At 43.7% G+C, this 18,991-nt stretch overlaps 1 protein-coding gene across 2 annotated transcripts in view; it reads left to right on the top strand.

Annotated features, from left to right (window-relative positions):
- The window catches only part of LOC126162911 (clavesin-1-like), a 741,639-nt gene that overhangs the window by 661,984 nt on the left and 60,664 nt on the right, over window positions 1-18,991 (top strand). For both annotated transcript variants that reach the window (XM_049919721.1, XM_049919722.1), the window contains exon 4: window positions 1,906-2,056. In XM_049919721.1, coding sequence (XP_049775678.1) covers window positions 1,906-2,056 — 151 coding nt within the window. The remainder of the gene's footprint in view (window positions 1-1,905; window positions 2,057-18,991) is intronic.

Raw genomic sequence — 18,991 nt, forward strand, 5'->3', positions numbered from 1 at the left:
ACCGCAGCCTACATCCTTCTGAATCTGCTTAGTGTATTCATCTCTTGGTCTCCCTCTACGATTTTTACGCTCCACGCTGCCCTCCAATACTAAATTGGTGATCCCTCGATGTCTCAGAACATGTCCTACCAACCGATCCCTTCTTCTAGTCACGTTGTGCGACAAGCTCCTCTTCTCCCCAATTCTATTCAATACCTCCTCATTAGTTATGTGATCTACCCATCTAATCTTCAGCATTCTTCTGTAGCACCACATTTCGAAAGCTTCTATTCTCTTCTTGTCTAAACTATTTATCGTCCCGGTTTCACTTCCACACATGGCTACGCTCCATACAAATACTTTAAGAAACGACTTCCTGACATTTAAATCTATACTCGATGTTAACAAATTTTTATTCTTGAGAAACGCTTTCCTTGCCATTGCCAGTCTACATTTTATATCCTCTCTACTTCGACCATCATCAGTTATTTTGCTCCCCATATAGCAAAACTCCTTTACTACTTTAAGGGTCTCATTTCCTAATCTAATTCCCTCAGCATCACCCGACTTAATTCGACTACATTCCATTATCCTCGTTTTGCTTTTGGTGATGTTCATCTTATACCTCCTTTCAAGACACTGTCCATTCCGTTCAACTGCTCTTCAAAGTCCTTTGCTGTCTCTGACAGAATTACAATGTCATCTGCGAACCTCAAAGTTTTTATTTCTTCTCCGTGGATTTTAATACCTACTCCGAACTTTTCTTTTGTTTCCTTTTTTGCTTGCTCAATATACAGATTGAATAACATCGGGGATAGGCTACAACCCTGTCTCACTCCCTTCCCAACCACTGCTTCCCTTTCATACCCCTCGACTCTTATAACTGCCATCTGGTTTCTGTACAAATTGTAAATAGCCTTTCGCTCCCTGTATTTTACCCCTGCCACCTTTAGAATTCGAAAGAGAGTATTCCAGTCAACATTGTCAAAAGCTTTCTCTAAGTCTACAAATGCTAGAAACGTAGGTTTTCCTTTCCTTAATCTTTCTTCTAAGATAAGTCGTAGGGTCAGTATTGCCTCACGTGTTCCAACATTTCTGCGGAATGCCGGCCGGAGTGGCCGAGCGGTTAAAGGCGCTACAGTCTGGAACCGCACGATCGCTACGGTCGCAGGTTCGAATCCTGGATGTGTGTGACGTCCTTAGGTTAGTTAGGTTTAAGTAGTTCTAAGTTATAGGGGACTTATGGCCACAGCAGTTGAGTCCCATAGTGCTCAGAGCCATTTGAACCATTTCTGCGGAATCCAAAGTGATCTTCCCCGAGGTCGGCTTCTACCAGTTTTTCCATTCGCCTGTAAAGAATTCGCGTTAGTATTTTGCAGCTGTGGCTTATTAAGCAGATAGTTCGGTAATTTTCACATCTGTCAACGCCTGCTTTCTTTGGGATTGGAATTATTATATTCTTCTTGAAGTCTGAGGGTATTTCGCCTGTCTCATACATCTTGCTCACGAGACGGTATAGTTTTGTCAGGACTGGCTCTTCCCAAGGCTTTCAGTAGTTCTAATGGAATGTTGTCTACTCCGCGGGCCTTGTTTCGACTCAGGTGTTTCAGCGCTTTGTCAAATTCTTCACGCAGTATTATATCTCCCATTTCATCTTCATCTACATCCTCTTCCATTTCCATAATATTGTCTTCAAGTACGTCGCACTTGTATAGACCCTCTATATTCCTTCCACCTTTCTGCTTTCCCTTCTTTGCTTAGAGTCTTACAAAACTGTCATAATAGTAATTATCTTTTGAAAATAATTTAATTTCGTCACCGAAGCAGAATCGAATCGTTTAGTTTTTACCACTCAGAAAATTTCATTGTGTCCTCAGGTGGGGACCCACGGCTCTAGTAGATGACAAGTGGTTGGCTTTGTTGCAGCTGGTGAGCTACTACAAGTTCATCGAGGAGAACCCGTACATCCAGAAGGGCGTGTCGCTGCTGGAGCTGGACTTCATCGGCGAGGACGATGTGCTGGGCGCGCTGCCGTACCGCGAGCAGACGGGTCGCCGCATCATGTACTACCGCATAGGTGAGCAGCTGAGCCCAGGCGGATGCGCGCTTGCTTAGCTGTGCGGCAGCGGAGCAAGGTTGTATGCATCGCCTGCAGCTGGCAAAACACTTTCCCTCGATGGCCACGAGCCACGGGATGCAGCTACAACCCGCTCTGCTGTAATGCGCTCTTGATGTAAACACGCAGTAACGGGCGGCGGAGGCCACGTAGGAGAGTTAACGGAACGCGACAGACCGCAGGAGAGGCGCTAGGTGCGAAAAATGTTCGGCTAGATTATAAAAGTAATTGCTTAAACTGGCATTGCTCCGCGATGGGTGACAATTTGTGACATTAACAAAAGAGAAGGTAACATACCCTATATAAAAGGTGTCCCAGCTATGTTGTCCACCCAAAATATCTCTGGAACAATAACAGCTTTTGGAAAACGACTTTCACCGGTATCAATGTAGGGCTAGGGCCCATGAATGTACATATTTGGAAACATTCTAAAACGAAAGCATATGTGTTTTTTAACACAAACTTATGTTTTTTTAAATGGACCTCCTATATTTTTTTCTTCAGCAATCCATAGCATGATAAAGCACATACACAATGGCGTTGATTGCATCACAATATTCCCATTACGTCTCGAGATGTTAAAACGCGAAGTTGACGCTTGAAACACCCGACATGCGCTGCTAGCGCACGTCCTGAGGCTCAGGCGTGAACCCCATGCTGCCCGTAATCGCGATGTGATTGACATGCGTAATCACACTTCCATACTTATCAAGAGGTCCGAAACGAATAATACGGTCTGCTGCCATCCTGCATTAACGTCGTACATTCCAGCAGCTATTTATCCCATAGGCTAGGGGTGATGCGGTTCTGTAACATATCTGTGTACCGCAACGCTAGTCACAAAGTTAACTTCACTTATCGTTAATCCGTTACTAAAAAGGTAATGCCGTTCAACGTTAAAACTTTACTTTACTGTAGATCTAGCGCAAGTGACAGTTAATCATTCACTCGTAATAGTAAAATTCATGTTGATGGTGTTAGTGAAACGAGCAAATGGACTAAAAGTTTTACCGTTGTTTAGGTAAAAATGTTTTGATTTGGGAAGTTCAGGTAGGACATAGAAGATGAATGTAAACATGTTTAACCAATTAGTTTTATTATCACATAATTAATAATGTTATGTTTATCTAATGCGTTAAATGACAAATTGTTGCAAACAAATGTTTCTTAACATCACTGGATAAAATGGCCCTTTGTAGAAACTTCCACTGTGATACCAGCACTACATACTAAACATAGCGTTCACATCTCATGCTCAAAGTGATGCCCATTGGCTTGCATACATAGGGTCACTCTGCAGATGAAGGATGCCCTACTTCGTGCTACTGTTTCCTCTTTGATGGGTGTACAAGCATCAATAATGCGTTGCTTCATGTCCTCTGGTGTTGTTGGTTCATGTTGGTAAACAGCATCCTTCACTGCTCCCCAAAGAAAATAATCCAGCGGTGTAAGGTCCGGAGATCGGGCAGGCCACCTAACTGGCCCACTCGTCCAATCCACCTACCAGAGCGTGCGCTAGCAGCGCATGTCGGGTGTTTCAATCGTCAACTTTGCGTTTCAATATATCTGGATGTAATGGGAATATTGCGATGCAATCAACGCCATTGTGTATGTGCTTTGTCATGCTATGGATTGCTGAAGAAAAAAATATAGGAGGTCCAGTTAAAAAAACATAAGTTTGTGTTAAAAAACACATATGCTTTCGTTTTAGAATGTTTCCAAATATGTACATTCATGGACCCCAGCCCTACATTGATACCGGTGAAAGTCGTTTTCCAATAGCTGTTATTGTTCCAGAGATATTTTGGGTGGACAAGATAGCTGGGACGCCCTATATATATATATATATATATATATATATATATATATATATATATATATATATATATATATATATATATATATATATATATAAAGATGAGGCGCCTCCACGCCCGCACCAACGTGGTGACCAAACCAAAAGTTCTACTGTCACCTTCAACTTCGTCAACATGTTAGTTATCTAATAGGTGGATCACAGGATGCTGGGCTGTGATGTTATCCGTGCGTCTGGGTAAGACTACGCATTAACACGGTCCATCAGGTGATTGTGGACGAAACGCGAATGAGGGTAGTGATTTGAAGAGCAGAGGAAAAAAAGTGCCAAGGCTCGTGCCGTGGGAAAAAAACCTCTGCGACAGTGGGATGGGTAGTAAGAACAGTAGTGGCTTACTAGCTGCGATAGTTCATGCAAGGTTGGGTTTGTTAGTATGGGTATCATGCATCAGTAGCGTGGCAGGCGATGGCGATGTGTCCAAGTTTGCTGCAGCCGCTGCATTCCTGGAACAATCAGGATCATTATATATTAGTGGGAGATCGGCCATAGATCATCTCACTATGTGGGGGGTGTGTGGAACTTGTCTGCATGTAGTGTACGGTACGGCTTCCCTGCGTGGTGACCGTTATTCGGCATACCGGGTTATTATAATTAAATTGCAGCTGCTTACAGAGGTTCGGTGTGGGTTGTAATTATCTTATGGCAATGAAACTTGGTAGATATTATAATGCGGAACAGATTTAAGCTGGAAAAAATTAATTCGTATTGACCATCAGTTGCAAATCTGGCGCTGTGAATGCAAGAAAGACGTATTGGAACCGTCCCCATATGCAATGGATTAGGAAAGGGACGTGGGCAGAAAAGTCAGACAAGTGAAAAAGGCTTAATGCTAATTTTACTAGTTGCTGCTGCTTACACAGTTTATTCAGTATGAGCACCAGGGCCGTCTCCGACATGCTGCGTCTGTAAAACGACGTGATCAACAGCTGCTCGTATCAGTTCCGGTAAATCTGAGGAACGTGTTCCTGTATACTGGCCTTCAGGTCAAAAAAATGGTTCAAATGGCTCTGAGCACTATGGGACTCAACATCTGAGGTCATCAGTCCCCTAGAACTTAGAACTACTTAAACCTAACTAACCTAAGGACATCACACACATCCATGCCCGAGGCAGGATTCGAACCTGCGAACGGAGCGGTCACTCGGCTCCAGACTGTTGCGCCTAGAACCGCTCGGCCACACCGGCCGGCCCTTCAGATCAGGTAGAGAACGAAAGTGTCCCTGGTTACTGCAGACCCAAAAGTCACACACAGTCAGATCAGGTGATCTTGAGGGCGAAGCCTCTGGAAAACCTCTGGGATAACATGTTCGTGAAACGTTGCATTAAGCAGATCTTTCACTGGGCGAGCAACTTCAGGCGTTGCCCCCTCTTGCTTTCAAACAATAGTTCCCACACAGCTCTCCTCTTCCGAAGAAGTGATCTCATGCTGCACAAAGAGGCCTCGATAACGTGGAGATGTCGCGGTACACCTGACAGCCCTTCCGGATGTATTCTCTTCAAAGGGGGACTGAGAACAAAGGTGCTTGTGAATACAACCACAGAGTCACGTATGGCGAATGCAGTGGCTCTTAGCCGGCCGCGGTGGTCTAACGGTTCTAGGCGCTCAGTCCGGAACTGCTCGACTGCTACAGTCGCAGGTTCGAATCCTGCATCGGGCATGGATGTGTGTGATGTCCTTAGGTTAGTTAGGTTTAAGTAGTTCTATGTTCTAGGGGACTGATGACCACAGATGTTAAGTCCCATAGTGCTCAGAGACATTTGAACCATTTGAGCAGTGGCTCTTCGTGCACAACAAGCAGTTTAACGGTTCCTCAGATTCGGCAGTTCTGTGTTTTCGCTGCACCTCGTAGTACAAAATGTCTTGTCACTCCACAGAATGTTACCTGGCTACTTGTCATCAAGTTCGATCCGGGCCAGAAACCGAAGAGCGTACTCAAAGCGTTGCGGAGGATCATGAGGTTTCAGCTGATGCACCTTCTGGATCTTCTATGGGTATCAGTGTAAAATAGACTGCAAAACGTTCCACACTGTTGACCTTTGGGTGGGTAATTCTCGTAACACTGCAAGAGCACTAGCACTACGCGGGGCACGTGCTGCGTGGTCGGTCAGAGCAACACCAGCCTTCCAGCGGGATAGCATGCCTTCCTGTTCCAGGTGCCACACCAAGCTCATCCGCGTTTTCGAATTTCATTATCATTTCCTTTAAGGGGATCCGGAGCTGCCTATGCTGTCCATGTTAAAATCACTAAGTTTGAGGAACATTTATGAATAAACTACCAAATAGAAAAATTTGAATTTTTTTTTACATATAGAGTGGTTTAGTATTGCAGTTATGACAGAGGGATTTTGGAGTATCTTTTCTAGTTTCCTTCCAATTATTTTTTTATTAATAACCCAAATTTTTTTTACAAATGATTGCTTTATAATTAAACAGAAATGAAACTACTGAACATATTGCCAAATGGCTGTGTTACAATGTAAGTTGACCACTAGGAGTGCTGTATAAAAATTTCATCTCTCTAGCTTGAGTGGATTTTGAGAAAATGTTCCTTATATTCGAAAAATTCTAATTTACGGGAAATGGCTATCAAAGTTTCTCAATACGTTCCTGCACTGTAGGATGGATTATCAGGGTCTTCTTCTTCATCCTCCAAAAGCTTCCTCTTCTGTCTTCTTTTCTGGCCTGTTGTTCCATCATACTTCGTATGGCTTTCTCTTCTTTCTGCTCCTCTTATCCTTTCTCTGTCAACATTTCTTAGTGCTTGTACAGTGTTCACCCCAGCTGTAAATCCTAATGCCTTCAGAACTTCACACTTCATACTGTTCCCTTGGTTGTAGGTTGCTATTGCATCATAAATGCCAAAATGCAGTGTTTTTATGCTTAAAAACACCCTTTTAGGAATTACTTTCCAAATCAAATTGTTTACGCTCTCATTAGGATTCTGCGTCTTTCCGTGTAGACATTTGTGTAACAATTCTGGCTGTGCTAAGTCATGAAAAATTGGTTTATTGCATTTATCACAGCTGCTGGCAAACCATGTTTGTGATCATAGTCCTTTTTTGCATTATATTTGCACCAGGAATGTTTTGGGCACAGGCTGTGTTGAGGGTATTCATTGGAAGAGGCAGTATGAAGGAACAATGCCCACACTGCTTTTCACATGTCACTAACATTACTAGTATTTTGCCTTATAGCATACCCATGGTATCTCTGTAGATGTTCAATCACCTCATCAGTAAGCCTGCCTCTCTCTCCTATTGTCTTTCCATCACTGAGCTTACTTGAACACAAAGCTTGTTTGAGCCTCTTAGCGCTTCATTTGTCACAGAAAACAATGTAGCCAACCCTTGCACACTCGCTGTATGCGTAACATAAGGCGCCGTATGCGTAACAGGCCGAGAAAAACCCAAGAAGTTCGCCAGGAAGTCACGAGAGGGTGTTAGATGCATTCAGCGGCCGCCCATTTCCTCTGCAAGCGTAGGGGAAAATGGTAATAACTCCACTTCTAGGGCGAGTAGAACAATAATTCAAAGTTTACATTAAAGAGGAATGTTCCAATTAATTCTCGGTAGCAAAAAAAAAAAAATCGTAATTTTTTGGATTGACCACCTCCGGCTCCCCTTAAAGCATTTCATGACATCGACCTTCACTTTAGACATTTCGGTATACGATACTGTCTCAACGCAGCACTGTGTTTGCTGTCGCCCAGCCGGCCGTTGTGGCCAAGTGGTTCTAGGCGCTTCAGTCTGGAAGCGCGCGACCGCTCCGGTCGCAGTTTCGAATCCTGCCTCGGGCATGGATGTGTGTGATGTCCTTAGGTTAGTTAGGTTTAAGTAGTTCTAAGTTCTAGGGAACTGATGACATCAGATGTTAAGTCCCATAGTGCTCAGAGCTGTTTGCTGTCGTCCACATAAAACTGTTTCACGAAAAGCGCACGGTCTCTCTTCTCGATATCCATACTGTTCTCACTGGCTTGTCAAATGATAGCTTGGACATCGAACCGTCATACAAACAGTGTACTCCCCAAATTTGCAGGATAATACTGGAACTAATTTTTTCGGGGTAAATCGTTCCGCATTAACGCATTAGCATATCTACTAAGATTCTCTGCCGTACGATAATTACTGCCCACACTGGACCTCCGTGAGTAGCTACACTTTAATGATAACCAGTCTGTATTAAATAATAACATTTGACCTATTAGCTGTGACCCAAATTCTGTAAAGTTTGGAAGGTAGGAGACGAGGTACTGGCAGAAGTAGGGCTGTGAGGACGGGCCATGACGCGTGCTCGGGTATCTCAGTTGGTAGAGCACTTGCCCGCGAAAGGCAAAGGTCCCGAGTTCGAGTCTCGGTCCGGCACACAGTTTTAATCTGCCAGGAAGTTTCATATCACAGCACACTCCGCTGCAGAGTCAAAATCTCATTATGTCCAAATTGGTTTTAAAGGTGGCAAGAGAGCGGTACCACCTCCCATTCTCCAGAAAATACTGGAGATACACTGGTCAGCCTGAATATGACCACGATGTAAACACGTCCAGGTGATAGCAGCGTCACCTGGATAGGAATGACTACGTGCGATGCAGGTAGTATCAGTGAGCAGTGCTGTCCGTGCTTCGAATGGAGAAGGTGAGTCATCTATCTGAGTTTGACGGAGAGCAGATTACGATGGCCCGGAGTCTCGGCAAGAGCATATCGGAAACTGCACGACTTGTCGGGTGTTCGAAGAGTGCTGCGGTGAATGTCTTCGACAATGGCGAAACTCACATGAAACCACGTCTAGATGTCGTGTGGGTGGGTGGCCACCCCTCACTACAGATGTCGGACGCCGTAGGCTGGACAGACTTTTAAAACAGCACAGGCGGCAAATTGTGGCCGAACTAACATCGACTTTCATGCTGGCAGAGTACAAGTGTGTATGAAAACACGGTGCACCCCAACAATCCTAACGATTGGCCTCCGTAGCCGACGGCCCATGCATGTGCCAATGTTAACACCACGACATCTGCAACGACGACTGAAATGGGCACATGACCTTCGGCACCTGACGTTGGCGCAGTGACAGAGCGTTGCATAGTGTGGTCTGACGATGATGATGATGATGATGATGATGTTTGGGTTGTGGGGCGCTCAACTGCGCGGTCATCAGCGCCCGTTCAAAAGTCCCAATTTTTACACAGTCAATTTTTTATTCACAATCCAATCCAGTCATTGATGATGATGATGATGATGATGATGATGATGATGATGATGATGATGATGATGATGATGATGATGATGACGATGATGATGATGATGAAATGACGAGGACAACACAAACACCCTGTCCCCGGGCAGAGAAAATCCCCAACCCGGGCGGGAATCGAATCCGGGACTCCCTGATCCAGAGGTACCTCCTTCTTCATGCCTATGGGAGGGCGCGAATCCGTCGTCTTGCAGGGGAACAGTTCCTTGACAACTGTACTGCGAGACGGAGACAAGGCCGAGCGGTTCTAGGCGCTTCAGTCTGGAACCGCGCGACCGCTGCGGTCGCAGGTTCGAATCCTGCCTCGGGCATGGATGTGTGTGATGTCCTTAGGTTAGTTAGGTTTAAGTAGTTCTAAGTTCTAGGGGACTGATGACCTCTGAAGTTAAGTCCCATAGTGCTCAGAGCCACTTGAACGGAGACAAGCTGGCGGCGGCTCCATTATGCTCTGGGGAACATTTAAGTGGACATCCATGGATCCATTGGAACTAATGCAAGGCACCATGACGGCCAAGCAGTATCGTACACTGGTTGCAGACCACGTACACCCCTTCATGCCGATAATTTTACCCGACAGCCGCGGCATTTTTCAACAAGACAATGCGCCATGCCACAAGGCCAGGAGTGTGGAGAAGTTCGATGAACATAATGGCGAGTTCTAATTGATGTGCTGGGCCACCAACTCGCCAGATCTGAACCTGATCGAACACACCTGGGATGTGACTGAACATGGCGTCAAAGGTCGTGCCCCCCCCCCCCCCCTCCACCCCGGAATTAACGGAAATTAGATGATTGGTGTGTGAGTGAGTGTGTGAGTGAGTGAGTGTGTGTGTGAGTGAGTGAGTGTGTGTGAGAGAGAGACAGAGAGAGAGAAGAGAGAGATGGAAAAACTTACTGAAATGAAAAGAAATTCTGAATACGCCTCAAACTGAATTATATACTACTATTCGAAATCGAATTGTTCTCGAAATACTATCCTAGCTTTGCCAATCTATAACCATTATTTCTGTGTGTACAGCCGTGAAGTACCATAATAGATGTTAGTACAAAAAATAAACTTTCCATCTTTTTACCTTTATTCACACATTTTCAGCAACTTACGTTATTGTAATGAGTAACTTCTCAGCGGGAGAAATAGCAAGTAGGAAATTTGTGTCCTGCTTTGTCAAAGTAGCTGACTGTAGTTGCTCCAAAAGTGGTAACTGTCTGGACTCACTCTGTAGAATTCGTGCAATGTGTGTTAATGTGTGGAGAACTAACAGGAAGCCACATTGTTCAATGTTCAATATTTATATCATTGTACGTTTGCACCTAAAATTTCTTTTTCTTTCTCAATTTCTTGAGCTTTGAATAATAAGCCACAATAACGTCTTTTCAAAATAGCTCATGGTTGTAACTGAAACTGACACCGAAACGTGATTCGTGCTGTCTGTTTTGGTTTCTTGTGATATGGGGAACTGCATCGTATCGTCTCGCATATAATGTCATCCCAGTTTGGAAGATGATTAGTTTGCATGCATCATATTTCACCTTTAGGATGGAAGTTCGTGAACTTGATCTCATCCCCTGATATTAACAGGACAGCCAACAATCCCTCACGAGTTTCCTCGACAGGCTCTTCTAGTTTTTGATGGATGTTGGTCATAAAACAAGCTCTCACTTGCTACCGATTCCCGCGTTTCATTAGATGATCAAGAAAATTCCATGCCCGCTGCAAACAAAGTGAGGGACATGGCACAAGAAATGAACTCTAAATTCTTCCAAGCATCAAATTAATAATGGCCAACAAAATTGCTTTGGCCTCGTGACTTATTTAAGCATTTATGCTTATTTAAGCATTTCCTCTTGTAACCTGCGGTATCAGACATTGATGCACCAGTGAGAAATTTTCAGTAATGTAATTACAAAAAGAGCGAAACCTCGCCGGATCGCAGTGTTGAAATTCCGCGCCCATACTGCTGGAAGAACTGTAGTACGCGACGTTTCTGTCGCCATTGGCACGTGATCAGTCTGCTGGGAAGAACACTAGCTGTCGTTGGGTGCCATTTATCAGAAAATCACAGTGAGCACTTGGTGGACATACTCCTTACAGTCCTTCCTAAGTCTCGTTATGTAGGGCCAATCTCCGTCAAGATTTTAGGGAACGGTTTTTCTACACAATTACTCGAGGAGAGGAGAGGAGACGAGAGGAGAGGAGAGGAGAGGAGAGGAGGGGAGGGGAGGGGGGGGTGTTGCAAAAGTGGGAACCTACCATTACAACTAGCAGTCAAGGCGCGCAAGTGAATTTATATAATAACAGGGGCAGTTTACTGCACTCGTCTCAGAACATATAATTTCCGAAATACTGCTACCGAGGTCGCTAGTTAACGGTAAATTGTGGCCATCTGCGTAACTACCACGCAACAGCAACGCTTGAAACGTGATTACGAGCACTGTCGACGAATCTTCAGCAGTTTCTTGGATTTTCGCCGCTTTTGATGCTTTGCAGTCCTCTTCAAAGAAGACAGGGCAACACACATACTATAATATTTCTGCTCCGTTTCATAGTTAACTATTAAAAATATTTACAAATGGAACTGATAAGAGAAGCAGGAAAGACAAGACGTTCTGATAAAGAAATTGAAATGAATAAAAGTTTTACTATAAAGTCGGCGTAGCTGGTTTCCGTTGTCAGTTAAGTACGAACTTATGATTCTGGTCAAGCATTGAAGCATCATGTATCAATATGCCTCAGAAAACTTACCAACTGTTGTCATTATTTGAATATAGAAGAATTATGGAAACTGTCTTTTGTGATTTCGTAGCGAGTTGTTTAAATGTAGCAGCTCAGCCCTCGTCCCTCTACAATAGGAAAAATGCGTGACACTGCATAGCAGGACAACATGAACAGAAAACAAGAAGGCGACTGCGAAAATCGGAAAAGAAGGTAAGTGCTATTACAGGGAACGAGTAAAGTCTTTTCATCTAGCAATGTATCGATCACTTAAAATCAACCCACAACAAGAAAACACACCAGTACGATTTAATTAACGATTTAGGATGCCAAGACAATTTTTATTGTGCGACAACGGGTCACATATCTGGCAAAACGAATAAAACCATCAACAGTCATAGTGTTTCCTTTCACATTGGAAATTTAAAAATTTGCAGCAAATTACAGTGTTGTTAAAATATGAATACTCTTATGTACACTAATCTGAGCTGTTCGCGGACACCTCCGCACACTATGACCGGCATACTTCGTGTGTGTGTGAGCTTAGCAGGGGCCTTTGTTCGTTCTTACTGAGCCATACGGAATCCAGGAAAAAGACACGCATCATTAAAAGGTTATGCGAAATGTCTGTTGTGGCATACGTTTATTTCTGTCACTGATGGGAGACAAGTCCGCCTCCGTAACAGTGGTCTGTGCAGCTGACTGCCATGCGGAGGAACCAGGTTTGATTCCTGGCACTGCCAAGGAGTTTTCCTTGATGGGAGGACGAACGGGCTGCTGTGTCTCGTGATGCCAGCTGTGGAGTTTCCAAGTTTGGAAAACTGACGACCGGGAGAGCAGTGTTGCTGACCTCATGCACCTCCATACTACATCCAATGACATAATTGGTGGAGGATGACACGGTGGTCGGTCGATACGTATGGGCCAACGGGGGCTTGCGGGCGGAGTATACGTTTTTACGTTATGAGAGACAAGGAAACGTGTTGTTACCTTATAAGGCATTATCACAAATCTAACCACGTTGCATACCCGTGGAACAGTGAAAACCAGTGCCCAAAATATTGTGTTAAACACGTCTACCTCTGAACCAGTCTGATTGCTCTAGTAGACGTTGGACTTGACGTTTTTGCTCTCCAAAGTACCTTGAATTTGGACCAGTCAAAATGCTGGATAACCCTCTCTAAAATATAATGCAACCCTCTACTGTGTCCCAAGTATACATGTATACTTGGCATGAACACTCCACTTGAAGTTCTACTATCCATTACAGTTATGTGGAGGAAGCGAGTAACACTTCTGTTGACGTTAAATAAAGTCTCATAAGGTTCACAGGTTTATGACGTCTTCCACTTGCGTGTGGTTTACGTGTAGTAGTATTACAACTCGTGTTGGCTGCTATTTCGCGACATTGTACACGACTCTTACGAAGGACAATCATTCCCTCCTGGACAAAGTCTGATACTTTTTCCTCAAATGACTCCCTTCGGGATCGACATGCCGGAGACTTCTCATGTACCGACGACCGCTGAACACATCATACATCGTTCAGCACTCTTCAGTAGTTCTTTGTCATATAAACGGATATTTTTGGCTGTCTTAATGTTCTTCCCAATGCAAGGACTGCATCTGTTTTTAATTCTGGTAATTCAGAAGTCATACTCGTCTTTGATCGGTATCTTTTGTGTCATTCGTATACGTCATTTATGGTTTTACGGTTTCCAGATTCTATAGTGTAGAAATGATGCACATGACGATTTCTGATGAGTAAATTCCATTAAAATCCCATTCAAGTGATAGAATTTGGTTTAAAGACATGCTATATTATTGGACAGAGTTCTAGCTGAGAATGTTTAACATATTTGCATTAGTTAACTGTTACCGTAATGGTGACCATAGGTGCAGTACTTTTTAATGTTCCAGTCTGTTGTCTTCATGGCCTTCGAATAAAAAAGATGGGAACGATAAGTTCTCTCTTGAACTGGATCAATAATACATACATCAGTTCTTGCATCGATTCAGTGTTTTCGTTTCATACACTACTTGGTCTCTGCAGCATAATTTCCCTTAATGAGATCGAAAAAAAATTGAAATTTAAATGAATGACTGCAATGTATATATAACACAAATACACTAGTTTGTTTGTGTAGAGTACTGCTTACATTATGGGAATGCGATTATTCTTATTCTTATCAGTAGTAAGATATTTTTAGTTTTCTAAGCACTAAACTGCTTTGTGAAAAAAGCTGTAACAGTCCTCGATTTTAAATATTCTTTAATGCGTCAAAAAGTATGCTAGCAGCTAATAATATTTTCGATAAGGGGCCACGGCTATAAATGCAATAATGCTGATTTTATGGTATATTGAAATTTTAAAGAGTTTATGTGATTTGGTTTTATATTTCACATCCATTTTTTTGCGTTTGCACTAATTGTCTCTGAATCAGCAAAGCGAATTATGTTAAATTATACTGTCAGTCGATAAACGCTTTGAGGGCATTAGCCCGGATCGTGGGCAAGATTGTCCACATGGCTTGAGCACATTCAGTTGGTTCTGAGAGGCAAATTCATTCTCAAGACTGACATGACGGCGTCAACACTTATTTTAAATTGGCCTTTGGGTCATACTTCAATTTCTAGTGTCTACCCTGTTCTTCTATTTATTCACTTATTACGACTGATCCCCTCACTTTCAAATTTGCAGAACTTAGAGGAATTCAGCAGGATAACGTCCTCGAGATCCGCCGATATTTCGGCAATCTTAAAGGCGCACAAGAGTTAAGAAATAAAATAATGCGGTTGTCGAGGACATAACCAAGCTGCATTCCCTTTAAGTTATTTGGACATCCGATACGAAGAGAGCAGCTCAGGTGATTTCTTCCTTCTTGATTTGGATGAGTACGATACAGAATTTCTGTATTTTGCTTTTACAGTCGATAGAATGCTGAATCTGAACAAATTCGTCCCGTTTTTAAGTAGGGAGAAGAGCCCGAAACCGGCAGCGGGCCCTTCATTTATCGCTGAGGGTAATGCTACTGCAGAATGACAACAGGTGGATGAAGACACGTGTATGTCACATTAACAAAACGAGGAGTCCTTCGATCTGGCGTAAGTTGCAGCTGACATCGTTGTGACGCGTTAACTGTGCATAACTGAGAATCAGATGTGGCATATTACGTCGTGGTTCAAATAAATACTCGGGACTTTTAACACGACTTTCAAACCAAGTTACAAGGCAATATCGTCACTGAAGATAATGATGCCCCGGCAAAAGGAACTGGTAGTCTGAGAAGAAGAGTATAGCGTGAGCCTGGTCCAACATATGGCGAGTGTTCTGTAACACGCGTACTTCTGAGGAAAAACTCCTAAAAGTATTATGTCCTATTTCGATACAAAAGAGCTAGTTCTTTCGTCGTCGTAGCAGCGCTCCAGAGCACAAATCATAAATTTGGCACTATCCCCCCCCCCCCTCACCACCCTTCCTCACACACACACACTTCGATTCATCCTTCTTCTGTTCTTGTATGCAAGTTCAACCATACCTTCTCCCAAAGAAAACAAAATCCGATTCCATTAACTGAACTTGAATTTAATAGTGGTCATTGGAATATAGGTCGGAATGGGGTAAGACGCTTACAAACTCCAACTGGAGACAATACCAAAAATACTATAAGCATTTCGCAAACGCCTCCTCGCGTGAGTCCCAAAGCAAACATCCTAGACGAATTAAGAAATATAATACTTATTCCGACATTTCCCATGTAATGTATACAAAATAATCACCTTCAGATATATGTGTAGATGTAAGCCAATATAGTAGATGCAGAAATCATTTGGCGTGGTACTTAAGCGGAAGGCTTTGTTAGCGCTTACGCCGTAGCAGCTTCCCTGGCGCGCCCCGTCTTTTCAGACGCCTCCTGCCTGCAGTAGAGAGGCCGCCTGTGACACATCTGCACGCGTGGCGCTCAGCTGACTTGGCCTGGACAGTCAGACTCACGCGGACAGCTGCGGCTCAAGGCCGCTCGTTGTGCAGCCTGCCAGCGACGCACGCCGACAGCAAAGCTTCGCCGCTCAACTAGAGCGGTGTCCAGCATGCAAGGTGGCGGCTACAGTTGGGCAACACCATTCTTTTTCCCGATTCGATTCCTACGATTCAATCTCACATTGCGAATCGATTCCTACTATTCTTTCACGATTCATTCTAGTCTCCGATGGCACGATTCTTACGGAATGCAAAAGTTCTACATCTTACTCACAGATGGCAGGACATGTCTGAAATTGTCAATGGGGTTAGAATCGAACTGTGTCATGATATATGCCAGAAATAGTTTATTTATGAGTAAACATGCATATGACGTTACAAGTGTGATTCTCGATTTATACGTGCAATGCCTTAATTGATGAAAGGTCACGTTTGATTTGATTGCATCTATTGTTTTATTTCAGTATGCAGGAAAGAGAAGTCGATTTGTGCGATATGTGGTGCAAAATTACATGTTACGCCAGTTTGGTTGTGTGGCTTGAACGTATCTAACTACAGACGTCTGTTTTATAGTAACAAAATCTAGCAGTGAGGCAGACGTGGTTTGACTCATATCATCCTATGTTTTTCTGTGCTAAGATGTCTTTCCAAGTCCACATCATCCTTGTAGTTCATAACGCAGCTGACAGCCCTCCCACAAGGCAAATTTAGCGTAACTTTCATTTCTTCTAAATACAAAGCATAGGTATTTTGCTTTTAATTTGTCTGAGAACTTGCCGCTGTCACTACTATTTACGTGAGAAGACGACACCGCCAAGTGTCAGCTTGGTTTTCACGAGTAATATTACGGCCCACCAACTTCGTTTGTTCGTTCCGAGCTTCCTTTGTTCACACGCATCCTCCACCTGACTGCCATCTGGCGGTCGTAATCATTCGGCACGACTCGGCATGATTCGGAAGTTGCCTTCGAAGCATAGCGTACCAAGAAACGATGAATCGTTGGAACTTGGAATCGTCACTACTCGGAAACACGCAATCGTTATTACGATTCTTTTGAACGACGATTCGTCCGTATCACGATTCGATTGTTACGATTCTTTATTTAGAGTCGTTCAAATGAACGACTCATTCACGAATCGCCACAAGTCTAGTGGCGGCACCACGGCAGGAATTACTGCTGCGGTTTCGAACGCGTATTAACTAAGGGAGTTTTTGTGCAAGAGCGGTATATGGTGATCACAAATTATAACACACTTCCGCGAAGCTGTGCGTACACCAAGCTGAACACGTAGTCTTTCCATTTAGTCACAGAAGAAAACCACGATTAGATGTCTGTTTCCGTGAGACAGCTAGTAGGAAACGTGTGAGGCGTTGTTATTGGTAGTGGGGCTGCAAAACGTTGTGAGATTCGTGGTGTGTGCAGGTACAGTGTGTGCTTTGTCAGGATAGAAAAGGTGTGGCCGTATCTAAGGAGTGTTTATTTAGAAGATTAAGTTTTCCTGGACTAGCCGTTTACGTGTTACAGCTGGGCGCGACCGGTTTGCAAGTCGTCCTCCAGCAAGCTTTTGCAGAACTGAGTCGTAACTGCAGACTTTTGGAACTAGCTCCACAATGAAATCAGAAAGGAAACGCATACTAGATAGCTAGGACACGGTGTTCGAGAGACCTTGCTGTTTCGGTTGACTTCCATGCGGCAGCCGGCAGTCAGCAAATGATTCCAACCCATTGTCCCCTACTGGCTGTACGCAGAGAATGCATCAGCATTTCAAGAGAACAAACCACATCTGCTGAGGCGACAACATTTCTTGGAACGTATATCACAATGAATTATAACTGAATAATACAATAAAATATTTTCTAAAATATCAACATATTTAGAATGGCTGGGCGACCTCCACATGTACCCTGAGATGGAATGCACACCAACATACAGTGATGGTACTGCACGACAGCCATGTCTGCAGTTTGCTTGTCTTGCAACGTTAGTCTGAAAATGACATATATTTCTCTGCAGGGGATTCAGTAACGAGCTAAGTAGTCAAGTACACTGGTGTGCAAAACTTAAAGAACGGAAGTAACTTTCGCGCGATGTGTTATGCCAAGTAACACAGCTTGGTGGAACTTGGATCACCCACGAAACAACTGTTACATTATTGCAAGAAATGTAGCTGAAAGTAATACGCAATGAGTCAAACATAAATGACACTTCTACTCAACGACAATAATTATTACACCGAATTTACCGCCATTCTTGCCTGGACGTTACAAAAGATGGGATATGGTTTTTTAATAAAGTGATTGATCATAGACGACAGTGCTTTTTCCGCAATGTGCTCCATTGCTGACCAGAAGATTGTTCTTCAGTTCTTGTGGCATGTACGGATGTGTTAGACAGTGTTCCTTGGTGCACTACGTACCTTCATATGGCGGAGGTGGTTGTAAATAATGCACTCAGGAACACTGTCGAAAATGATCCTTTTGGTGGTCCAGTTGCTTTGTTGTTGGGAGGACAATGTTGCAGGACCGTACTGACCTCCAAATCTTCCGAACACGGGACACTGATCGGCAAATGTTACCCTGACACTGTACTCCTTCCCCATGAGCATCATTTCAGAGATACATTAGGCCTCACTTCACTTTTATGGATAACGAATCGCGACGCATCGAACTGCGCAGGTGCAGGAGCTGTCGGAACGAGAAGACACTCGGCGGATGCCCATTTCCCCGACTTCAAACCCATCGAGCACGTGTGTAGTGCTTGGAGAGAGGTGCTGCAGCACGTTCGCATGCACCAAGGCCCGTTCAGCAGTTGTCAACTGCGCTGGTGGAGGAACGAAATGCCCTACCAAAACAACTCCTTACCAACCTTGTGGCCAGTATGGGATTACAATCCAGAGTTTTCATTGCTATCTATGGTGTCACACATCTTATTACTAATCATTTCCCGACTTACGCAAGTCCAGGAAACCACCATAAATGCCAGAGACTTCAGTGTAACAATTGATTGTTCGTCTGAGTGCGTATTTCTTTGTTACCTTCTGTGATGTACTGTAACAGTTCGTTCTTTGTGTGATCTAAGTGTG

Source organism: Schistocerca cancellata, chromosome 2, assembly GCF_023864275.1.
Source record: "Schistocerca cancellata isolate TAMUIC-IGC-003103 chromosome 2, iqSchCanc2.1, whole genome shotgun sequence".
Taxonomy (NCBI): domain Eukaryota; kingdom Metazoa; phylum Arthropoda; class Insecta; order Orthoptera; family Acrididae; genus Schistocerca; species Schistocerca cancellata.